General features: G+C 47.5%; 1 protein-coding gene across 1 annotated transcript; it reads left to right on the forward strand.

The window, feature by feature from the left end:
- Positions 1-6,787: 6,787 nt before the first annotated feature.
- Positions 6,788-23,632, forward strand: LOC311205390 (serum paraoxonase/arylesterase 2). The gene is made up of 9 exons (XM_084279793.1): positions 6,788-6,913; positions 11,098-11,168; positions 16,554-16,609; positions 17,515-17,680; positions 19,897-20,023; positions 20,836-21,036; positions 21,692-21,773; positions 22,281-22,409; positions 23,353-23,632. The coding sequence occupies exons 1-9, from the start codon at positions 6,840-6,842 to the stop codon at positions 23,509-23,511; spliced, it is 1,065 nt and encodes a 354-aa protein (XP_084135919.1). The 5' UTR covers positions 6,788-6,839; the 3' UTR covers positions 23,512-23,632.
- The last annotated feature ends 1,568 nt before the right edge of the window (positions 23,633-25,200 follow it).

The raw sequence follows: 25,200 nt of genomic DNA on the forward strand, positions 1-25,200 counted from the left end.
TATGTAAGATTTCTAAAAGATTAAGGTAAATGAACTGTTTTCTTATTCCTTATGCTGAATTTATAAGTCAAACTAATGTGATAAAAACTTACAATATATGTTCTGCACTGTGTGTACATCCACACTGTTATCAGAAAGTTTAAGCTTCCCTCAAAGATGCTAATGAAAGGTTTAAAATACAGTAATTGCTTCTTTCTTACGATAAAATAAAAAAAAAACCCAAACCCTACCTTTTGCTTTTAGAGTACAAATTTATGTTGATGTTAGAACAAAAGGAGAACCACAGAAAAAATCATGCAATGTCTCCTAAAATGCATGCTGGCAACCAAACCCTAATAGCTCAAGCTGTCTGCCTGCTGGAAAGCCGATGGGACCAGCCACACAGGGTACTCTGAGGAGAGAAGGAGAAATATTGGTGTTTCTGGGTGTGAAGTGTACAACACTCCACTCTGTGCACCTTTGAGCTCTTTTTTTTGGTCTCCTTGTGATGATACTAGACAGAAAAGACAAAGTCTAGTTTCTTTTCTAGAAGGTTCAGCACAGCCTAATGTGATTCTTGTCTCTTCCTACATGGCTACAGCTGAACATGAAGCTGAATTTAGAACAGAACAGAGCAGAACTATTTCAGTTGGAGGGACCTACAAAGATCAGCTAGTCCAACAGCCTGACCACTCCAGAGCTGACCAAAAGTTAAAGCACGGTATTAAGGGCATTTTCCAAATACCTCTTAAATATTGACAGTCTCAGGGCATTGATGACTTCTCCAGGAAACCTGTCCCAGTGTTTGACCACCCTCTTGGTAAAGAAATGCTTCTTGAGGCCCAGTCTAAGCCTCCCCTGGGGCAGCTTTGAGCCATTCCCACATGTCCTGTCACTGGATACCAGGAAGAAGAGCTCAGCACCTCCATCTCTACTTCCCCCTTGCTCTGTAAAGAGCGATGAGATGCTCCTCTGCCTCCTCTTCTCCGAACTAGACAAGCCCAAGGTCCTCAGCTGCTCCTCACAGCACATGAAGTAGCCTGCAGCTCAGTCAGCTCTGTGCACACAGGGTGATCAGGCCAGACTACCCCCATGCACTCCGCAAGGAAGTAAGGATGTTATTTTGGGTCTTTCTGCTGCTTCTGGTTGCCTGAACCCCCATATGTTCTCACCATACATTGCATCTAGTCCAAATCTACTTGTGCAGTTCCAGGCTGTGGCCATCATCCCTCCAACGAAGAAGTATGAAGTGCGTTTCACAGCATCAGAATTGATGATTACTCCACTAGAACAGTCGGTTTTGAATGTCTCCTTACCTTTGTCTCCTGCAAGAACCTCCATAGCCAACATCTACACTCATGTATTTGAAGAAATTCCAGTAATACCAGGACTTGAAGCTGTGAAAAAAGATGACATTAAACATGGTGGTGTTATACTAACTCTACACTGATGTTAGTCGGAAAGTAGACTGGGGTGTGCATGCAGAACAGTCCAAAAAGGGAGAAACCAGGTGTAGGAATCATAGTTGATGAAGAAACGTGCACTTCTGTATTCATGCTACACATCCATTTCCTCCTTTTCTTTGTGCTTCACAGTGCCAAGACAACTTAAGAAAACTGCATTTTATAAGTAAGCTTTAGATATCAAAGCTCTTCAGCACACTTGCATTTTGTTTTAGCACAAAACTTCATAGCATAATGTGTGTAATAGTTTTTCCTTGCTTGCCGCTGTATTTATGACTCAAGGCTATGTTCTCACTTCCTTTGGGTTAAAGTCTTCTGAAAGCTGTTGGAGTTCTAAATGTCACTTTGTATCTTTTCACTGAGATGTTGAGAGATGAAAATCCAGCTTTTGTGGTTTCATTTCTGAGAAATTTCCTTGATATTTGCAGTGCACAAACAAACATGGCTAGTGCCGGAGTAATGCACAGTGAGAAGCTGGGATGGCATCAGCGCCTCATCCCCACCGCAGCAGGCGGTGCAGAGCCTCCTGTGTTGTGAAACTGATGCCACAACTGGAAATCAGTGCTGGATACCTGCTTGTAAGGCTGCGTTGGACTGTGCTTCGCTTTCTACCCCCAGGCACAGCCATGCGCGATGCTCTGCACCAATGCCCACACCGCTGTAGCTCAGCCAGCAGGAGCCGTTGGCAGTGGTTAATATTTGACAGCAGCTCAGCTCTCAGCGTTGAGGATATAGGGGTGTCTTTTCATCTGCAAGGGCACAGCAGTGCACATGGGTTCAGAGTAATTGCACATTGCCTGCGAGTCCCACCCTACAGAAGGGTGATGGCTGAAGCCTCCTGCATTTCATACACCGCTTTAATCTTTTGAGAGCCACACGGCCCTTTGCCTCCTCTGACTGACCGTAATCAGTCACAGTGTTTGAGGAGCTTGCTGCCGGGGGAACAGGGTTTCACCTGCCAGACCTAAGCACCGCATTGCCAAGGCACACTCCTGGCTCAGCGTGCTTCTGCCTGGAAAAAGACGGCAGTTATATGCTTTGTGCTCATGACAAGGCCGAGCTGTGGCAGTCCAATCAAAGCCATCAGTAATATTCTGCACACCCAGCACACTGTCAGCAGCAAAGGGCAGACAGCCTGGGAGGACCTCTCTGACTTTCGATTTAGCCTGGCGTCTCTCCAGTTTAGCAATTCTGCCACCTATAAAATAATTAAAGCAGCTCCCTTCGCTGCTGCTTCCAGATGCAGCAAGAAGCACTGCTGCATAAAAGCCAGCCAACGAGAGCTGGGCTAGGACACAGCCTTGCTTGGGGCTGTTTTTGACAGTGACATGTTCTGACATCTTGTCATCACAAAGAACCTTTGCATTACTTCACACCACCATGAAATAAGAAAAATATGCTCACAAACTTATTTGGACATCCAAATTTATGCAGGTGCCTCTGGGCTGCTTGTGGCTGACAGTGCTGGGGACTTGGGCTAGCTCTGCAAAGGCCAGGTAGAGACCTTTGCTCTCTTTGAAGTAGGACAAGCTTGAAAGACAGATTGTTTCTCCAAGAGTCTTTTCGACAACCTCAGCAACAAATCCATTGATGTCATTTTGACACAGATTTTTCTCAGCAGTGGAGAAAATCAATACACTTTGGTGTCGCTGCAGGAATGGTTTCACCTTTTTCTTTGCAAAAGGCACTATGCATCTATATTCTTGAAGCCCCTGTCTCTTTATTAGGTGATTAGGGTAAACTCCAGTTTTCTAACGAGTTGGTGACGCTGTATTTATGTGCAGTGGTAGGGTGTGAGCAGGGACTTTGCCTTGCCCTGTGGTAGCTTCTTGGCAGCTCTAGAAATCTCTGCTCCCTGCTTTGGAATGGGGAGCTGAGAAGTAGTTTTTAACTCTAGCAGAGCTGAAGCTTGCAAGGTTTAAGAAATTGCTGAGGTCTTTGAGCAAGGACTCTACAATTGCCCTTAATTAAAACAGTGGTTTTAGGCCACAGCCTTTGTAGAGAATCTTGTAAACTCTGTGACTGGCAGCTTTTGAAGCCTTTCCCCTCATTTTTCAGTATGCAACCCACAGGCTTTGCTTGCAATTTCTGCCTAGTTTCGTGGTAAGCAGATTTCTTGCCTGCTAGTTTTTATTTTTACCTGAAGCTGGTGCAGCACCTGCACTCCATCAGCAATCTGATGGATGTGACCTTTCCATTAACCCAGTCCTAAGATCTGCATTACGTTCAGTTTAAGATCTCATTAGCCTCTCTATGAAACTTTCCATACTGTGCTGACATTTCCAGCTTGTTTCTACAGTTAACCGAAAGCAGCATCAAGGATGGTTTCTACTTGCTTCCTCATGTCTGCCTTGTCTTCATGCCTACATGTCCTCCTCTGTCTTTGTTTCTGTATTTGTGAAGCTGATCTGGGTCAGGGAGTGCTGACTCCTCACTGGTCACTGGGCAGATCTGCCAGCAATGCCCCCCATAGCTTGAGTCCCTCAACGCCCTCCACTGTCTGAAGGGTCTAGTTGATATTACCATGTCTGCATTGTAGGCTTCTGTATTTAGTCACATCAGCCCCCCCAGACTGCTTGGGAATAGTACTCTGACCTTTAGTCTTTAGTATAAATCCATTATAAATACTTTGGTAATGCAGATGTTGGTGAATTCACCTCAGATTAATCTAGAGAGAGCAAAATATAGATAAAAGGAGAGTTTTGAAGTTGGTTTCCTAATTCACTGTGTGTCATTAATGACTCAGGCATGATGCATTTTGAAATAGTTTGTTGTGAAATCCAAACCTGTGTGTAGATAGCTTATAAATTTTATCTCTTACAAAAGATGGTGCTATGTGATAGAGCGGCAGAGGTAAAGGACCTGACTTTCACAAGTGAATGATTAAGACTTTGAAAGTATTTGGTAGGAACGATTCCCTTTATCCTTAGCCGTGGAAGCGCTACCTCCTATTCTCTTAGCAAGTTGTCTAACTTTCCTCTGTCGGGAGTGGAGGATGGGCATCTACAGAGCGCTACCTGTCCTGCTTCACCCGTGCTTCTCCTGATGGAATAAATACACCCGTGGACAGACTTACAGAGGGCTGCTTTTCTTCCCTTGCCTGTAGAGCAGCCTAAATGACTAAAATAGAATAAGACTTGCCTTTTCTCCCTGTTCCGTTCACTTCCTGCACTCCCTCTACAGCTGATGATTTGCACAATTCCTGCTCTTAGCCACTATGCTGCATGGCAGCAGGTCACTCCCAGGTCTCTACCTGCACCCAAAGGTAGAGAGCTCAAGGGAATTTCTAACAGACTATATGGCAGGCTTGTGTTCCCGCTGCAGCTACAAGGCCAGTCGCTGGGGTGCTGAGGTGGGCAAGCCAAAGCTGTTGCTGATAGTGCCAAGAGGCAAACCCCAGGCTGTCTGGGATGGTGCTGAGGAGGTAAGCTGCTGAGAAAACCAGGCTCTTTCTTCAGTCAAGGGTGACTTGATGAGCAGAGACTTCAAGGGAGATCCACTCCGTCTACCTTCAGGCACCTACAAAGCGGACTGCTGTACTTGAAACAGTCACTGTAGGTGCCTTTCCAGTGAATGCAGAGAAATGGCCTCTTCTTAGGGAAGATTTCTTGGTCTGTTTTAGGCACATTTCATATGACGTGCTACCTCAGTAATTGTTTTCCTGCCCTGGCTATACAGGGTTCCTAAGTGGCTTGGCATCGGTGAAAAATATGGTAAAAGCACAACTCACTTCCAGGGAAGACAAGAAAGTGCTTGTAAGATAGATCTATTAGGAGTTACTAAACAGTTAAAGCTCATCATACTGAGCTGAAAATAATTAGGAGCTGAGAAAGAACTTGCCCTCCATCTCCTCATTCTTCTGAAGCCTACTGCTTCTATTGGCAGTTGACCTAGATGCACCCTTGGTCTGACACAGTATGGCTACTCTGGCAATCTTATGACCAACTCCGATGTCTCCACATGCCCTGTAGACATTTACATTTTATCAGATGACTTGCAACCACCTTGTGCCAAGATTGAGATCCAGGCAGTAAGCAGTATGTGCTCTTGCAAACTAAACTGTGGTGTAAAGGAAGAAATGAGAAATACCGTGCCAGCGACGCGGTCCTGCAGCAAGCTGAGATAAGAAATCATTCTCATGTAAGTCTTTTCACACTGTTGTGTGATAGATTAAAATTCAGGGACAAAATATTTCGTGATTTCCTTTATGCCACGGAATCTATTTTTGAAAGGTATGTGTGTTCATAGAGAAGGCAAAGTGGATGGTCACAGGAGGATTAAATGCTAGGGTCTAAGTAGTGGCTACTGAACTTTATCATCCCGAATACCCCCAGACTCGAAACACTGCTGCCTACCCATTCTACTGCATACTTCTGGGCTTGAAGCAGACTTCATCAGAGAGATTTGTATGCACAGGCAACCCTCTTCCCCTCTCCCCACAAACCCAAACAACTCTGTCTCCCAAATCCAAAGTAATCAAGCACCAGAAAGAGGAAAAGTGGTATTCCAGAACTGAAGGGAAAAGATATTTCGGAGCACCTCCACCTCCTCAGCACACATGAAGTTTTACTAAGCACGGAGCATCTGCTTAGACAGTAAGGCAGGAAAAGTGGAGGACCATTTCTTAGTGATTTCTCAGTCTTTCAGGGACGTGCAAAGGAATATGAGCCTTGCAGGTGAGAGCATTCACTGTGCAGAAGATATAATGATACCTGCTCAGGGAGGGCATCGACCCGCCAAGGAGTGTTCCCAAAAAAAGCAGACGGCACAGGGAGGCCAGTGCTGCAGCCCATGCAAGAGCAGATCGCTGCACTGAGGAACCCCACAGCCCTGAACGTGGGGGTGGAGGGGTGGGGTAGGGGGGGTTTCTGCAGCTCTTCTCCTGCACCAGGAAGAAAGCTGTTGGTGGGAGCCGGGTGGTGAGAACAAGCATGGTTTTGGGCAAGAAAGATCTGGTATTGGGGCACACGTGCATCTCAGTAGAGAGGCAGAGTGTGTGCACATTGTCCATCACGCCGCCTCTGACACCCGTGTTTTTACACAACCCAACTCTCCGAAGCAGAGTCTGGCCCTCGGCGCCCCGGCCGCCGCGACGCGGAGCCTGCAGAGCGGCACCGACCGGCTCCTCCCGCCCTCCTCACGCTGCCCCGGCACCGGCGGCTCCATGGCCGGGGCAGCGGCTTGACGGAGCCGTGTCTGCACGTAAAGCCACGCGTTTCCCGCCGCCGCTCCGGCCGGGCCGGACCGGGCTGGACCGGGCCGGGCCGCTCCGCCCGGGGCGGGTGGGGGTGCTGCCGGCCGCGTGTGCAGCGCCGGGGGCGGCCCGGGGCGGTGCGACGGGGCGGGACGCGGCGGAGCCGGGAGCGGAGAACTGGGAGCTCGGAGCGGGAACCGGCCATGGGGAAGCTGCTGGCGGTGGCTCTCGTCGGGATAGCGGCAGCTTTGGCGGCGGAGCGGCTGCTGGCCTTTCGGTGAGCCGCCCTGCCGCAGCGGGCCGCGCGGGGCCGCCGGCCGGCGAGCGGCGGGGGCGCGGAGCGGCGCGCAGGGTGCGGGACGGGTCCCAGGCGCACGGGGCGGCCCCAGCGGGGTAAGGCGGCTGCGGGCAGCCGGGGGTAGCGGGGACCCCGGGCGGGATAGGCTGCGGGCTCTTGGGGCTGCGGGCCGGCGGCGTGGGATGGGCCTGAGCCGACCCCGCGGGTGGGGGGTGGCAGCCGGTGCCCGCCGTGGGGCAAGGCCGGGCTGGGCGGCGGCGGGTGCGCCCCAAATCGCTCCGAGCATGGGGGCACCTCGGCCCCTTATCTGGGGCGTAACTTAAGCAGATAGTTGCCCTTGCACAAGCACAGTTCCGGCCAAAGTGGAAGGGTTAATCATCATCACCATCACCACCATCATCATCGCAACATCATCGTCATTATCAAGGGAACCGGTTCTCCCTGGAGGAAAAGTAGTCACCGGCTTGCTCAGCGATGCCCTTCTCATCCTCTGTCAGGGATAAACTAACTTTAGGAGCATTTCTCCAGTGGAAATGTCCTTCGTGATAATGGGGATGTGAAATCATCTCCTGAAGATGCTGGGGTGCAGAGAGCCAAGAGGAGAGGGTGCCTTATAGCGGGGCGGGGACGGGACGGGACGACAGGTACCTGTGTTTTTGCAGAGGCTGCACTTAATAAGGGAGTTCCAAAACCCATTATTTGCACATTTACTTCATCTTCTGCCAGTTAGTCAAACAGTAAGCGAAAACCTGGTTGCCAGAAACTCTTGCATTTATTCTCTACTGATGTTGACCTCTGGATAACGACAGCCCTTGTGTACATGAGATTTCCTCTGAAGGAGCACAGGCTTCCTTGATCATAAATTAGGACCTCGCTCTCTCTGAGCTAAAATACTCCTTTCATACCATGCTTCTTGGTGTACACCTCATTTCATTAAGTATAAACATGAACACTGGTGTTACAGCTGCTTCTGTCCTGGAAGCTACTGAACACACAACTGGCTGTTGCAGGCCAGAAAAGTGATGCTGAATTACTCTGTTGCAAGGCAGCTACATCGTAATTTTGCTCATGTCCACAAGGACTTCAAATGCCTGACTTCAAAGCAATGACATCCCGCTAATTGATCTTTGGTTAGACAGTGAGTGTAGCTAAAAGGAGAGCTATGCTCCCTGGACCCAGGTACCTCATGTAGACGTGTTTGCATCTTGTACTAAATCCTCAGCAAGCATTAGTGATAAGGGCGGTGGCAACAGGACCCTCCTGCCCTGGAGTTGCACAAGCTGGGATGCCAGAGCTGGAAAACACTCCCTGGTTTTAGGTGGAGAGAACTGCTTCATAGCACTGTGAAGAGCAGGACATCCCATGTCTCCTCCGAATCGTATGAACCAATGCAATATCAGGAACCTAGAAAAGCAGAATCTCCTGACAGAAACATGATGTCCCCAGTCTCTGTAGCTCTCTGTGAGTTTTTCCCATGTGCTGATGCAAACTGCATCATAGTAGCGGTCTTAAGACAGCTGCGGGGTTTAGAAACACACAACTTCAGATAACAAAGTACTCTCAAATCATTTAACACAGCCTTGAGAGGAGAAACTGTGGGTACCATTAGCTACGGGCCTCTCTGTTATCCACCACCCTCCTCCCCCTCCCCCTGGCAGGCAGGAATCCAGCAAAGACTTTTTGCTCTTCCTTCCGAGTTTGATGTATTCTGTCTATTTGGTATATTGTACAACACAAGAATCCCTGAAACGCTTATAAGCTAAAGCTTGAAGAATTATTACAAAGTGCTTACAAACTTAATTCTTCTTAAATCAAGCTTGTTTGTGCATCTATTGTACTGTTGACAGCTACCAAATGGACTTGAGTAGGGCTTATGCCTCAGAGAACAGGTGAAGTTCTTCTGTGTTGCCAACTGAAATTACACTGATTCCCCTACCGACATTTTAAATTGCTAAGCCTTCTCTGAAGGCCTGAGCTCATTTGTAAGACTTGAACGGGAATTATACTGTGTTACTGTTTTCCTCAGAACAAGATGCAGGTAGCAGTATTGTTCATATATGTTTATATATTCCTGTATACACACACACGTTACCATTTCATAACACCCTATACTGACGTGGCTGCCAGCTTACATACTGTGTTCAAAACAGCAGCCACCTTCTGAAAGAATCGGGAGCAAAGAATTGGGAGCAAACCCAAAAATAAGCTGTGATTATCAGTCCTGTCAGGAAGAAACCTCAAAGTTCTGAGACTGGCTAAGTCCAGGGAAAAGGAAAAGTGAGAGAGATTTTTGGATGTGTGACAGGTTGCTGCTGAAGGAAAGGGCATGCCTGTGGTCTGTGTCCCATGAAGTGGGACAGGGGGTGGGGGACTGAAACAGGAAAGAGTTAACTGGGTGGGAAAGGTGCCATGCGCTGGGGTGGCACAAAGAAGCAAAGTTCCTGAGTTTTTTTGAAGTTGCATCCCCCACAGTTTGGAAGTGGACGGTGTTTTTAGTACCCCTGGTTAGTTATCTAGGCCATCTGGCTTAGTAGCTGAGGCTGTCTGAGCTAGATAAACTGACACATTTTGGAAAAGCCTCTGTGTGTGCTGCAGGCTTGTGACCAGTGTCCTTTTGAATTACTCTCATACCAGCCCGTGAAGTGTTTCCCTGGGAATGCTGTTGGGATATCATCATCCCTCCTTGGCTGCTGGCTGGGTTCCTGCTGTGCTTTGGGGGCTGGGTGGCTTGCAGGCTGCCCTCGAAAAGCTGATGCAAATTCAGAAGGGAAAAGCCCTAAATGGGCGCCAGTGCAGACTCCGGGTATGATCGCCCTGAGCCAGCCTCTGTGACACGGTGGGTTCAGCTGTGCCAGGATGCTGAGAGTGAGGGGGGAGGCTGATATCCCTCCAGTGCTGCCTGTGGGCTGGGACCCCCTGTTATGTGCTGTCGGGACCCCTGAGCTGGGGGAGAGGGCTTGGGAGAGTTTAACTTGGCTCCTTTCCCTTGCTGTCCTCTGCCCTTTATGTCCTTTTTTCTTCTTCTCCCCTCAGCCTTATGTTAACAACCTGTGTCAATGATACAGCATTGAAGCAATTTATAATTCATAATGAAGTGATTAAAACAGTGCAGGGCTGCTATACCATACAGTGCTCAGCTGCACTGCATATTTTTCATATCATAGACTGATACTGCTGTTTAGTTTATGTCTAAAACTATAACATAAACAGAGCTAGGTTCTGGTATGGGATCACTGCATTCAGAATTTCCTGTGGTTGGAGCAAGCACAGCCTCCACACGCTCCCATGCTGGGCACAGGAGTTTTAACTAACTGCAGTAGTTTAAGAGCTTTCTTTTGGGGAAAGCACATTGATGACATTTTTACATAGGAACACAACATACTTGCTTATGGTACTGCAGACCACCCTGGTCAAACACAGCAGTCCTGGCAGCGAGGTGCCTTTTGAATAGATTTGTAGGGATGGAGGAGGAGAAACAGGAGCTGATGTGTAGGGCCTGTCTGTATCTGCTTCTCCAGTAAAGGATGAGCCAGAGATTGAATTTTTTGGGCATTCCTGCATGAAATAAGCCCTGCTGCAGTGTAATGTTCTGGGTGGGTACCAGGAGAGAAGAGGAAGCGGCAAGGCTAAGTGCTGAAAACTGTACTGCCAAGTCCCACTGGTGTTAGGAGATGGGTTGTCCTGCCTTGCAGCAATGCTATTGCTACCTTTGAACATGGGCTAAGAACAGAGAAAATGCAACTGCTGGTGGCCTGGTCACCAAAAATAATATCCAGTGGGTTGGGGTAGGAGGTTGCCCTCACCTCAACTGAAATGCTGGGCCTAACTGCAGGCTGCTGCTATATTTAGGTGGCTGAAACCTGAAGAAAGTGTGGCCATGTTGTGTTATCGTTTGAGCTGTGGTGGGTCGTGAAAGCTGATGAACCAAGTCAGGTTCCTGAAGACAGTCAGTGTGGGAGAATCACGAAACCCCTGGGCGTGCGTAACCGCCGCGGTGACTTGCAGCAGTTGCCGTTGTCAGTGCTGGGTTTTGCTTATTCAGAATTTTACAGCTGATTTGTTGCTGCAATATGGCACACAATAAAACTAAGATAAACCTGCGCTAGGAATGTGACCTGTTTTAAAACTGGCTGTGTGCTCTTAACCCTCTTTCCTCTTTGCAGGAACAGGCTCAATGCTTCACGGGAAATACCCCCAGTAAGCCTCCCGAACTGCCGGCTCATTAAAGGGATTGGTACGTGCTCGAAATAACTGAACGCACTTGCTTTTGTCTGGTCTTATTCTGCAACTGCTTCTTAAAGCCAGCTTCCAAGCCTGATCCTGAAAACTAAGAGCTAATTTGACTTTCATTTGTTACTTGGACTTCGAGGTAGGGAGAAGCCGCAGGAAGAAAATGACACTGAAAAACTAGCTGGGTTTTGCTCCCGGTGTTTAACGTTTCTGTTCCTTTTCTTGCAAAGGAGTGCCTTGCAAACACTGCTCCTCTGCTCAGCCGATGAGGAAGTTGTTTGTCGTCTAGACAAGGGCGTGCTGGCTCTCCAGGCAGGTATTTACAGGTGGCTGTCAGCCGGTGACATCCTGAAGACAGGACTCGCTGCAGGGGTGGTGGCTTTCGGAGAAGGCCTCAGGCATGTGGCAGAGGAATGGCTGCTAAATGCCAGCCAGGATTGCCTGCTTTAGCGCCTCATTTTGCTGAGATTTAGGAGCGGGCCGGTACTGCACAGTGCAAACAGCAGGCAGGAGCCGGGGAGGGGGGGGTGGGCAGTTGCGCAATTGAGCTGTGTGGTTTCAAAGAGCAAGGGGTTATATTTGTCATCTTAGTCTGGTTTGCAAAGAGGTTTAACAGAGGGGCTGAAACGTTGACTTTGTCCCTTGGGTCATGTGTTTAGCACACAGCAATGCTTCTGTCTTGGGTTTTGGTTGGTTTTTTTCCTATCTCTTTGGGATAACGGGAGTATAAAACGGACAGAGCTACAGTTGGTGGTGGCTTTGTGTCTCTCTTTTCCCCCAAATCATAATTTTAAAATTTAGTACAGGAGGATGGGGGTGGGGGATTGGGGTGTGTTTTTCCTCTGTCTGGAATTCTGTTGAAATTCACCTGGATTTTGCATGTGTAAAATGTCATTGTCACTAGCTGAGCTTTAAGAGTGGCATCTTCCAGCTTGCCAAGTCCCTGTGTTGATTTCATAAATCTCGCTTCTTCCTTCTGTGAGGAATCAAACATCTTTGTAAAGTCAAATTGCTGCCATGAGTAAGTGTGCACAGACTTCCTTTGCCTGAAGTTATGCGCAGAAGAAACTGTGTTTAAAAAGCCTCTCCAGGTCTTATGGATTGAGCCGCACTTTACTTTGAATAAGGCTTGTTTGATAGTGATTCATATAAAGACCATTTCTGAGTAATTCTTGTAGGGGTATCACTATTGCGATCGTTACAAGACTATTTGCAATGTGATTGCTCCGTTGAGGAGAGAGGGAAGGCTGGACTCGCAAATACAGTTGTGTTTAATTTCCAAGCAATATCTCGCTTTTGGTGCCTGACATTTGCATGGAGATGAGGTGAATTCTGAGAACCCTGCTCTGCTCAGAGGCAGCGGCAGATCGGTTTACAGAGCTTCATTTCTGCTTCTCACTCTGCTCCTGTAACACGGCCCCTTCGCGTGGAGCTCTGCACCTCGCTCCGCTCTGCGGTTTGCGGCTCTTCAGAAATATTGACATGCCAGAACGTAACCCAGAGGGTCAGGACTAGAAATAACAAAGGGTTGCTACAAAGTAAGAGTCGCTATGGTCCCACCAACGTCTTCCAGAATTCATTTACTATGACTAGGGTGTGTGTTTATATCCCTCAAGGAGCCCTGACATCTAGATGCTGCCTAGGTAGCGCTCTTCAAAGCAGGGCTTCTGTGGGACTCAGCTCTGTAAGGGTGCTCCTGAAGGCGACCTTCCATATAGACATCTTTCTGCAGGGACATCTTGGTCCTCCTAGGCTTTCTTCCTTTAAAATGCTGTGACAACATTGAATAAACAGTCTGTCTTTATTTAAATACTTAAAATAGTCTTTGTGGCCTCTTAAGTGGGACATAGGTGATGAGCTGGATCAACTCAGAACAGAATAATCTTAAACTTTCCATTCTGTCCATGGAAGAACAGGCAGCTGGCACAGCCTATTGTGATGTAAAAGTAAAGGATGCAAACTCAGAGTGAATGGAAAAATTCTCTAGTGGACCCTTTTCCTTCTGCACGGTTTCATCCTTTGTGTCTCTCACTGTTTTTTTTTAAGACCTTGAACTTTTCAAATCCATCGATTTCAAATATTGTGCAATGTAAGCACAGATGCAAACATTGGACAAACCAGTAAAAAACTGCAGCTTGTTCTACACCTCATTCAAGTAGAAAAGGCTATAGTTGTAAACAGTATCTTCTGGATTATATGAGTGTCTACTCATGTTACTGGTTTATCATAAACTAACCATGTGTCCTGAACTAATTTCTAAAGCTCAAGAAGCTGCCGTAGAAATTACCAGGAGTACTCACATCTTGGAACTATTAATGGGATATAGGTGAAATAGCCCATTTCTTTTGGACATGAAATCCAGGTGGGTTCTTTGTTAGATACACCCAAGGAATTATATCACACCAAGATAAAATAAAGAACAACAAATCCAAAACATTTCTAGGGTAGGGAGTAATTTCTCTCAGTATCTTTAATTAATTAATTTATTCTTTAAATGCTACCTATTCAGATAATCCCTTGGACACGCTGGGCTTGGTGACACAATTAAGCAATACAATGCAGGTAACTGATACCTCATAAATCAGTTCCTAATTCTCCTGTCCACACACATCTGTGGCAACATCCCAGAGCCCTCCCAAAACAGATCCCCGCATGAGAGCCTGGGAGCTCTGTCCATCCCCTCCTTGCCACCTCAGTGGTACCGCCTCACCAGGATCGTGCTGAATCAGCATTTCACTGCTCTTGACAGCTCTTGCTCTCTCTCCTCACATACCAGGACCTGGCTGAGAAGTGGCTGCACTGTGCTTTGCTGGCTGGTCTCTTTCAGAGTAGTTGGGTGCAGTGCTCTCTTCACACTCCTTCCACCAGAAACTTGTACTTTTTAATTATCCGCTCCCAATTAGCCTGCTCATCTCTCTGCTTGGCAGCCTGGCTAATTCAGCAGCAATAAATGATTGCATCTCTGTTCACTCACCAGTGTGCTCTGCCAGCAAAAGCTGTCTGTCCAGCTCACATCACCATGGTAATTGAGCCTCTCCGCATTTATGTGTGGTGTTATCTTTGCAGCAGTCCTGGGTAGTGGGGAATTGCCAGTAACCCTGTCTCATAAATGAGCCCAGACTTGGAGAGACCAAAAGCTGGGACAAAGAAAAGGGCCTGAGCTGAGCTTACCCTACCCTGCCTACCCCCCCCCCCCCCCAAAAAAAAAAACCCAAACAAAAAAAAAACCCCTCCAAATTTAAATTGGAAAACAGGTTCTACATGCTTCTGGGCACATCAGTGCCCATGTCTGCCTCCTGCCTCAGCCCAGTCAAAATGCAGAGCCAAAACCCCCAGGCAGTGGGATAATGGGCTGCCCCTCCTTCTGAGATGTATCTTTAGACCTTTTGCTCTTCAGAAGGTGGGGATGTGTTGCTCACTCATGTAATGGGGTGGAGTCAGGGCTTGCTGAGCCTGAAAACTAGCTGGCCCTGTTTCCATCCGCTGTCCTTCCAGGTGAAGTCCTGCCATTGCATCTCCCCAGGGCTGAGCTGGGGTAGAACTGGCCCGAATGGGTGAGTTTGGAGATCTGGTTCCTCCCCATAAAGGCTGTTTGGCAGCCTCGGGGTAAATTACAGCCCAGAAGAACTAGTGCCGTAATAAATAGGAACTACATAAAATCAAACAATAAAACCAGCTCTAATGTGCTGGTCCTTACCTTAGGGAGGGCAGGCCAGGGATGGTGGGACCCACAGAGGGGCACGTGAGTGGTCTGGGAGTGTGGAGGGATGGGGAAAACTGGGTGCAAAACCCTTGTGTGGGTGGCCCTATTAAATAAAACCTGCAGAACAGTTTCTTCCTTTAAGCAAACCCCCCTTGGTTGGGTTTAATCTAGCCAGCAGCTGGAAAGTGGCTTATGTGGAATGCTGATTGTGCAGGTCATTTGAAGAAGAGAAGGGAGGCTTGTTAGGTGAGCTGTGAAAATGCAGGATGGCAAGTGTATAGATTGAAAGTTCTATAGAGAGTGCATGATAAAAGCCTAAATTTGGTCCAGTGTTCTTACTAAAAGAATATTTTATTTTATTTTATTTTATTTTATTTTATTTTATTTTATTTTATTTTATTTTATTTTATTTTATTTTATTTTATTTTATTTTATTTTTTTATAGAATCACAGAATCATAGAATGCATTAGGTTGGAAGGGACCTGTAAAGGACATCTAGTCCAACCCCCCTGCAGTAAGCAGGGACATCTTCACTAGATCAGGTCACTTAGAGCCCCATCAAATGTGACCTTGAGTATCTTCAGGGATGGGGCCTCTACTACCTCTCTGTGCAACCTGTTTCAGTGATCCACCACCCTCATATTGAAGAATTTTTTCATAATATCCAACCTAAATCTCCCCTTTTCTAGTTGGAAACCATTGCCCCTTGTTCTACTGCTACATGCTCTCGTGAACAGTTCTTCCCTATCTTTCTTATAGGCACCTTTCAGATATTGAAGGCTGCTATAAGGTCCCCCTTGTCCCAAGCTGCACAAGCTTGGACAAGAGAAGCTTGGAGAACAAGCTTCTCTTCTCTTTCTTCTGTTTTCTCTCTTCTCTTCTCTTCTCTTCTCTTCTCTTCTCTTCTCTTCTCTTCTCTTCTCTTCTCTTCTCTTCTCTTCTCTTCTCTTCTCTTCTCTTCTCTTCTCTTCTCTTCTCTTCTCTTCTCTTCTCTTCTCTTCTCTTCTCTTCTCTTCTCTTCTCTTCTCTTCTCTTCTCTTCTCTTCTCTTCTCTTCTCTTCTCTTCTCTTTCTCCTCTTCTCTATTTTATTTTATTACATTCCTAGCAGGGAAAATATTACAGGAAGTGGCAATATTGGAAATTATTACCTGCGGTTACAAATGTGCTCTATTAAAGACTTTAGCTGTTAAAAATATGATAGATTCTCTATCACTTGAGAGCTTTAACAATATTTGGCAATGAAGTGCCCCGGGTCACCAGGAGAATTAGTGTGTGCAGTTCCCAGAGGTGCTTTATGCAGGCGTGCAGCCTGAGTGATGGGTATGGTCTTGCCCTGAGAATCTCGTCATTGGCCCTAACTGCTTGCTGCAAAGCACTCTCTTCAGAAGTGGGTGATTCATCCCATGCTATCCTGGAGTGTGTGGAGTTGGGAGGAGACTGCCAGCCACCACAAGGGCACCCCTAAGCCCCCAGAAAGAGGTGAATCCCAGTACTATTTCCTAACCTGGTGTGCTGCTGCCTTCTGCTACTGATTTGAATGTGACGCAAACGTCTCTGCTGGACTTCACCACGGTCATGCTGGAAAGGAAGGTTCCTGAGAGCTGGAATTGTACAAAACAGGGGGATTTTCAGTGGGGAATATTGAATCTCACCTGAACCCCCCCTGTTTATCTCTGTGTTTCAGAAACTGGTTCAGAAGACATCGACATACTCCCCAATGGACTGGCTTTCATTAGCTCCGTAAGTGCCTGGGTACCCGCCCTGCGCGAGGGCTTGTCTGCTTCCTTATCCACAGAAGCTGTAGGTGAAAACTGGGGGGCAGACTCTTTTTTCTACAAGGCTGGCTGGCTCCTTAGGAACAACCCAGGCTTGTGTCAGCATAGCTGGTGTTTCCTTTTGCTTGAACGAGTGCACTTCTTGACGCTGAAGTGGTGGCGCTGGCTCCGACACCTATCCCGTTGCGCTGGCTTATCTGCCCATGTAACCTGGAATTTTTTACGTGCTGCTTTCTTGAAATGTTGAAGTGTCAAACCTCTCCCCTGATAAGAAGGTGTGTTTATTCCCTGTCTTTTGAAAAAACAATCAGATGTTGTGTGCTGATGCTATTCCTGATTTGCTTTAGCCTTTAGGACAGAGGTTTTCAAGCGTTTCTCTGCCATCAGGAGGGCTAATGATTTTTCTAAAACAAAAGCTGATGTTTTCCTCTCCGTGCTCCAGTGGCACCCAGGGAATGATAGCACTGCAGAGTTCACAGCAGAAATTGTGAGCTGTCACACTGCTGCTGTTCCCTGTGGCTTTACCATATGGATGGCTCTGCTTCCAGTTTGTCCCCCAGCGTGTCTGTCCACGGGCTGGTTTGACACATGGGAGACACTCACACGGGTGGTGGCTGCAGAGGGTGGCAATGGTGCCACCACAGAGGGGGTAGGTGACTTGGGAATGGCTCCTTGTGCCCTCCACATAGCTCTGCGCTGTAGTTAAGGACTCACCAGGGAGATCAGAGCCGGTCCTTCTACCTCTGCCATGGCACAGAGACATCTTCATGTGTGCTTGCAAACCCAAGCATGGCTCCAGTGTTTTCAGCCCTGGGATGCTTCCCTTTATCTTTTATCTGGGAATTATTTTCTTATGTTTCAATTTCACAGGGGCTGAAATACCCAGGAATAAAGAATCCTGCACCAGACAAGCCAGGTGAAATATTTTTGATGGACTTGAATGAAGACAATCCTAGAGCTGTGGAGCTGAGAATCAGCCGAGGGTTTGACCTGGCATCATTTAACCCTCATGGAATCAGCACCTATATAGACAAAGGTAAAGAGATCATGAACTTGAGGTGGTGGCAAATCTCAGCCTCAAGGTCACAGGCAGAAATCCCTTGGCAGCCTCACATTGCACCCCTAATAGTCAGTGCTTCCTGGGAGAGAAAAAGGTTTTTGGGCTTTTTATCTTTGTTGGGCTCTTTTCTAAATGTCAGCTGCTAAAGCAAACACCCTTGCACATAATCTCAGGCTGGCTGGCACAGAAAGATGTCCTGTGTACTGGAAGGAAAGAAAACATCAAAAAAGTCTGAAGAGTTGAAAGCCACACACTTTATTTTACCAATTTACATCTGTCTCACCCTGAGGTCAAGGGATTTGAGGATACACATGCTTCACTGACAAGTAATGACCAGGAGGGAGACTTCTGTGGCTCAACAGTACAAAACCTCTGTAAATTACCAATTACTCTGTGACCAAGCCATGGCCATGTTCTCCTCTCCAAGACATGTTCTACAGCAGGCTCTGACTACCAGTAAAAGACCCTTCATGCACTCCTTCCTCTCTTATGCCTTGTCTTTTCATTGGGGGTTTTATCAGGGTCAGTAGAAGTCTGCAAATATTAAAAGAAAGAGAACCACTGCTGCAGCTTGACCTGTGCCCCCATACAGTCACCCTGTACTCCAGCTCTCACAAGGAGTTGGAAGAATCAGTGGTAGCTAATTCGGGGTCTCACCAGAAGGGCTGGGCAGAGGGACAACAGCCTTACACTGAGTACAGAAGGATGCTCCTTCACACAGCCATTTAAAAAAAGGGGTAGGAAGGAGGACCCTGGAACTACTGCCCTGTCAGCCTCACCTCTGTGCCTGGGTGAGAACAGATTCTCCTAGAAGCTGTGCTGAGGCACATGGTGGACAGGGAGGTGATTTGAGACAGCCAGCAGGGCTTTACTAGGGACAAGTACTGCCTGACCAATCTAATGGCTTTCTACAATGACGTGACTGCATCAGTGGAGGAGGGAAGAGCTATGGATGTCATCTATCTGTCTGGATTTCTGCAAGGCCTTGGACATGGTCCCCCACAACATCCTTCTCTCTAAGTTGGAGAGATATGGATTTGATGGGTGGACTGTTCAGTGAATAAGGAATTGGCTGGATGGTTGCATCCACTTGAAAGCAGCCCTGAGGAAAAGGACTTGGGAGTATTTGTGGATGAGAAGCTGGACATGAGCCACCAATGTGCATCTGCAGCCCAGAAGGCCAGCCGCATCCTGGGCCACATCAAAAGAAGTGTGGCCAGCAGATCAAGGGAAGTGATCCTGCCCCTCTGCTCTGCTCTGGTGAGACCTCACCTGGAGTACTGTGTCCAGCTTTGGAGCCCTCAACACAAGAACATGGACCTGTTGGAGTGTGTCCAGAGGAGGGCCACAAAACTGATCAGAGGTCTGGAGCACTTCTCCTGTGAAGATAAACTGAGAGAGTTGGGCTTGTTCAGCTTGGAGAAGAGAAGGGTCTGGGGGGACCTTATAGCAGCTTTCCAGTACCTGAAAGGTGCCTATAAGAAAACTGAGGAAGAACTGTTCATGAGGGCATGTAGCAGTAGGATGAGGGGTAATTGTTTTCAACTAGAAAAGGGTAGATTTAGGTTGGATATTAGGAAAAGGTTCGTCAATATGAGGGTGGTAGATCACTGGAACAGGTTGCCCAGAGAGGTAATGGAGGCCCCATCCCTGGAGATATTCAGGGTCAGGCTTGATGGGGCTCTGAGCAACCTCATCTAATGAAGATGTCCCTGCTTACTGCAGGGGGGTTGGACTGGATGACCTCTGGAGGTCCCTTCCAACCTTGCACATTCTATGATTCTGGGACTCAGCTTTCTCAGGGTGTGGTAAATAAACCAAAGAGCCCAAACTGTCTGAGTTACAAGATCTCCTTCCTTGCTCACACAATCAGTCATGGTAGTGCATCAGATTGCAAAACCCAGTGGCTTAGGCACAAGGATGAAGCCATGATTTCCGTCTTCCCTGGTAGAAATATCAAAAATATAGCTGACACAGCAGTTCCCTTTTGAGTGATCGATCCTGGAGGTCTGGATCCAGTTGCAGTGGCATCCTGCATTACTTTGGTACTTGTCCTCTGAAGAGCCCTGAGACACATGCACCCAACCCAACATGTGCTCTGTACTAGGGGCTGCTTTGAGCTGTGGGAGCTCAGCCACACAAACTGTTGCAGAGAATTCAGCTCTTTCAATTTCTTTTTTCTTTTTTTAAAGATGACACCGTGTACCTCTTTGTTGTGAACCATCCCCACCAGAAGAGCACGGTAGAACTGTTTAAATTTGTGGAAGATGACAGTTCTCTTGTACACTTGAAGACCATTCAACATGACCTCCTGACAAGGTACTGGAACCCAAACCTGTCTTTCTCCAGAAGGACAGGGTGCTTTGGCAAAATCTAAAGTAGGATGATTTTGGCTTTAGGGCATTGCTAGTATATTTTCTCTTTAGCCACCTTTCCTGTTTCTCTTACTGATTGCTTCCTACCTGCTTATCTCTGTAATCAACAACTGTATTTCTCCCATCTCTTCTGTAAATGAGATTTTTAGTAGTTGTATCACTAAATCTGTCTTAAGAGCCGCTGTGATTGATTCCAGTGAATTAGCCCAGCATGCATTTCTCCTTCTCTCATGTAGCCAGCTCTCAGGTCTTTGCAGATATGAATCTTCAGATAATACATTATTCTGAATTTGCAACAGTGTAAAAATAAACATATTTTTAGATGTTTTTGTTTGCTGCATACAAAATTTTCTTGGTCTGTTCCACTGCAAAATGACTGTAAGATAAACAGATAAAGATGTGTAGATAAAGTTGTCACAGTTCCTACCTGTTCTCTGGTTTCCAGTTGAATGTAATCAAAAGAGAAAAGCATTTCCAGGGACTTAGGACCAGGTAGCCAGATCTCCAGCTGATGCCTTATGGTCCTGTTCAGGTCTCAGCACTGCTCAGTTATGGCTCACATTAAAAAAAAAAAAAGAAAGTAAAAAGGATCTAAATAACTCAGTGCCTTTGTGAAGTACCATCTCTAATTGCTGCCCCTTTGTGTCTGTGGGATGACCATGTCCTGGATGGATTCTGGGCAGTCCCAGAATCTTCATACCTCTCAATTAATTCTTTTATTTATTGTTCTCCTTCTCTTTTTATTTTCTTTTATAGTGTGAATGATATAGTAGCTATGGGACCAGACAGCTTCTATGCTACCAATGACCACTACTTCTACGACTTCATCTTGATGTTCTTGGAGATGTTCTTGGGTTTAACTTGGTCAAATGTTGTTTACTACAGTCCAAAAGAAGTTAAAGAAGTTGCAGCTGGCTTTTATTCAGCCAATGGGATTAACATTTCACCTGACAGCAAGTAAGTTTCTCCTGGCCTTCCATTTGGTTTCATCACACCAGAGAACCCTGAAATCCTAATTTGTACACGCAGTACCTCTGTGGCCAAGAGTCTGAACTGGCTCACATAGGGCAAGGTGCTACCTGTACAGCATAAGTGATACAGAGAGTTTGTAGGACACAAGTCGTGTCTTGGTCTTTAACTGGAGGCAATGTTTGCTACTTTGCCTGGGAGTTCAGATGTAATAAGATCAAAGGTTGCTGCATTTTTAACCAGCCAGTACAGAAGTTTGTGCATATTGCTTGCAGGGATTGATGGGGAAGGATTTCTGTGAGCGGGGAACACTCTACAGTCTTACAAGACTGAATTAATCTGTCCTGTGGTGTAGACAGGTGATCTTAAATTTAAAAAAAAAAAAAAGAAAGAGTTGCATATTTTTGGATCTTGCAATCCAAGACCTGCTTCAGTGTTGTAATGGAAGAACTGGCACAGCCTGAAGCTACATTAGCGTCTCAGCTTCAGTTCAGTGCCCTGTGTGCTGCTTGCGATGTCTGTTGCTGTGTGAGAGCTGCGAGCTGGCATTCCTCATGGGAAGAGCTGGGCTTGCGCAGGAGGAACTGGCTGGTTTTGGTGTCTGTTACTCATACACATTGCTAAGAGGTGCTTTCTTTTGAAGGTACATATATGTTGCAGATATACTTGGTCATAATGTCCATGTTATGGAAAAGCATGCTAATTGGAATTTAACCCATGTGAAGGTAAGGTGCTGCTGTTCCGTAAAAAAGAGGCATGTGGGAATTTTGGACAGATTAGTCCTCATGAACACTTGAGATTTCAGCCTGACCATGTGTGAAGTTCTGGTCCAGATGGCCCCTGCAGTGGGTTTGCAGAGGTGCTGTGTGCCCCATTACCCAGCTTCAGGTCTTCTACCCTCACACCAGCCACCAGAGAGGGGCCCTTGGGTGTGCTGTAGAGCTGCTGTGGAAGTCTGCCTCAGTCAGTGTGGGTCAGAGCACAAAACACTGAAGTAATTAACGCAAGCGTAGGTGTGAATGAGCAGATGGGGAAGTCTCAGTGCAGGGAATTCAGAGGAGGGGATGAAGCATACTGGGGGAAAAGACAAATGGTGCTGGAGGAGAAAACGTTTCTTAAAAAATCAGTCTAAGCAATGTCAGATGAGAGTCTTGGACAAGTTACAGCTTCCTTCCAGGACTTCAATAGCTTTAACTTCTCTCTTTTTCTTCTTTTCCCTCTGTGTTGGACAGACGCTGCAGCTGGACACTCTGGTCGATAACTTGTCTATTGACCCTCACACTGGAGACATCTGGACAGGATGTCATCCCAATGGGATGAAGCTGTTCTACAATGACCCTGAAAATCTGCCTGCTTCTGAGGTGCCTTTTGGGAGACATCACCAGTCTCTTGGCCGTGTCTGTGCCAGAAAGTTGCTCATTTCGATTCACCCTGGTGTAACGTAACTCTGCGCCACACAGAGAAGTGCCCAGCCAGCCTTTGTGAAAGCAAAGGCCGAGCTGGCTTCCAGCTTGGAGCTTCTGCTCGCAAGTGGAAAGCCGAATGGTGTATACTCACTAACAAACACCTATTCACATCCTTAGGAGACAGCTGAATAATTTCCACCCAGTAGCTCAGTCATTCCGCACTCCTCAGGCTGCTCTCTGTGCAGCTGTGGCCGCGCAGTCAGATTTTGATGAACTGCGTTAATTACTGAGCCGGCGCCTCTTTGCCAAACAAAAAAATAATTGACTGAGCACAGTGCATGACCAGAAACATCCACACTGGGATGATTTATTTCCAGGAGTGCGGTCCATCAGTAGGCGACGTCGTAATTCCTCTTTCCTGCCGGAATCGATGAGGGTCTGGCACCGGCGCCAGTGGCCGCGAGTGCAGGTGGCTGCTTGGTGGCCGTTTGATTTCAGCCTTGTCTGAAGCTCCCCATAAGGCACTCTGCTAAATTACTATGTTCAATAGCAGCAGATTTATGATACTAGGCAGTTGGAAAAAACATGAGAATAAGAAGGTATTAAGTAACTCTCAGGCTGGAAAAAATTGTGCACATGCCCAGTGCTGGGGATAACCGCCTGACTCACTGCCTGACCTGGCCTGGCTGTTGCACAACTGCTTCACAAAATTAGCTGTCACAGCCCATGCTTCGCTGAAGCAGAAATCGTGGCCCTATCACAGGAATCACTTGGTTACACGTTGCAGCAGCTGATCGACCTAACAAATTTGTTCAAATTAACATATTGATGCTCCCTCCATCCATGGAGGGTTTTCACCCGCAGCTGTTTCAGTAGCCATATCCCCCTCCTCTGGCAGGTCCTGCGCATCCACAACATCCTCGCAGAGGAACCTGAGGTGACGCGTGTCTACGCCGACGATGGCTCCGTGCTGCAGGGAAGCTCAGTGGCATCCATCTATGAGGGAAAACTGCTCATCGGCACAGTCTTCCACAGAGCTCTCTACTGTGAGCTATAGCTTGTCTTGCGGTTAAGATCTGCTGCAGTGGGAAGGATTTAATTCCTTGGGAACTCACTTAGTTTCTGCTAGATTTGCTAACAAGAAGACTGTTCCAATAAAGGTTAACTTGAGTCATGGAGATGTATGTTAGCTTTCCTCTCTCCAAATGAGAGTTTTACGCCATAGTAAAGGAAATGGAATCGAAGGTGAGAAATTAGAGTTTGTGTAATGTGGAGGACCCCGTGTCAGCAGCAGGGTATCCTTGAAAGTTCAAATTCAGATTACGAATGGTGCAGCTGCCAGACAGTGAATTGCCTGGTGCGACTGGATTTCTGTTTTTCCCCAGGGAATACTGATTTTGTAAGCGCGGGCTCCTGGCTGCCAGCGTGGTGTGCTTGCTTGTCGCCAACCCCTTGGCTTTCCCAGGGACTCTGCAGAGGGTTCATCTTCTGAACCTTCCTGATGGCTTTCCCTAGTGCTTCCGAAGTAATTGGGAGGAGAACGAACGTTACCGAGGTCTCATTTCTTCCCTCTTCCTCCTTGAAGCCATTTCCTAATGTTATTTCAGTTTCATAAATCCTACTTAGAAAAGCAGGGGGCATCGCTTCGGCATGGATTCTTAATGGCTCTTCCAAAGGGAGTTTCAGAAAAGCCTTGATTTTTTTCTTTTCACAAAGCACCCCAGATCTCCTGAGCACCTTCAGTGGAAAGTGCATTAGCGGTTACTGTTGCCAGTGATGGCGAAGGGCACATTTCTGGGCGCTTTGCCACAGTGACTACCTCCAAGCGTGGGTCATGTGCATTCTGCGTTTAACTCCCAGCCTGTCCAGAGCTGATCCCCGCTCTGCCTCTGCGCCGCAGGCACCCACTTCGCTTCACCTCCAGCAGCAGTCCTGGTAACGTCCTGCACTGCTGAAAGACCGATCTGGGTTTCTGTGGATCGGTAATTTTAGAAAGGTGTCAGTTAGCAATCACTTGCAATAAACTCCGTTGGTAGCCCTTTGAAGCTGGGAGTCAGCTGTGTGCTTTCCAGCACGCACAGCAAGACGCTGACCTTGCCTGAGCCCTGCTTTGAAGCCCCGCTTGGTTTCGTGCCTGGGGAGTGAGCTTTTCTTTCATTAGTGTAGATGTTCCTGCTCGCAGAACAGCTTCTGCAGCTGGTTTTGTCCTCTGAGTTCCCACCTCTGATCAACGTTCCAGCTTTGTGAATGATGCTGACATCCAGCTAAAGGCTCTGTGTTCCCCACGGCTGCTCCCCTGCCCGGGCTGCCGCTGTGCTGCCTGTACCTGCCTGCACCTGGCACTTCTCAGCATCTTGGCTGTCCCTCAAAATGGTGTTGCCAGACAGACCTGCCCGGGGCCACCATCTCACCCACATCCTTAAGCCAATGTGGTGGTGTTTCCTTGCTGCTGTTCTCCCACAGCTGTGTGGAGGTGAAAGGCAGGCAGCTTACAAGGTGTGATCTCAGGAGGGGGAAGGGCCAGTCCCTGGGCGCTGGTTGCTCTTCTGGCTTTGCTGCCCCATGCTGCTTCACCACCTGCCACGGCCTTCTCTAAGCCAGGCAGCACGTGGGAAGTTCAGTATTTTGAAACCACAGACCTATAAGACAGAGCAAATATCTGCTGTACAGCAGCTCGGGCGCTGAGGCTGGAGCCAGGGGATGTGCAAGCCATCTGTCCTTGGGCTCTGCCATCAGGCTGGGAGGA

Source organism: Gallinula chloropus, assembly GCF_964237585.1.
Source record: "Gallinula chloropus genome assembly, chromosome: 2".
Lineage (NCBI taxonomy): Eukaryota > Metazoa > Chordata > Aves > Gruiformes > Rallidae > Gallinula > Gallinula chloropus.

What these genes read in the sequence shown, in the direction of transcription:
- LOC311205390 (XM_084279793.1), top strand. Translation starts at nt 6,840, where the DNA reads ATGGGGAAGCTGCTGGCGGTGGCTCTCGTCGGGATAGCGGCAGCTTTG. An exon ending in GACTGGCTTTCATTAGCTCC is followed by an intron (nt 16,610 to 17,514) that starts GTAAGTGCCTGG and finishes TCAATTTCACAG; the next exon opens with GGGCTGAAATACCCAGGAAT. An exon ending in CAACATGACCTCCTGACAAG is followed by an intron (nt 20,024 to 20,835) that starts GTACTGGAACCC and finishes TTTCTTTTATAG; the next exon opens with TGTGAATGATATAGTAGCTA.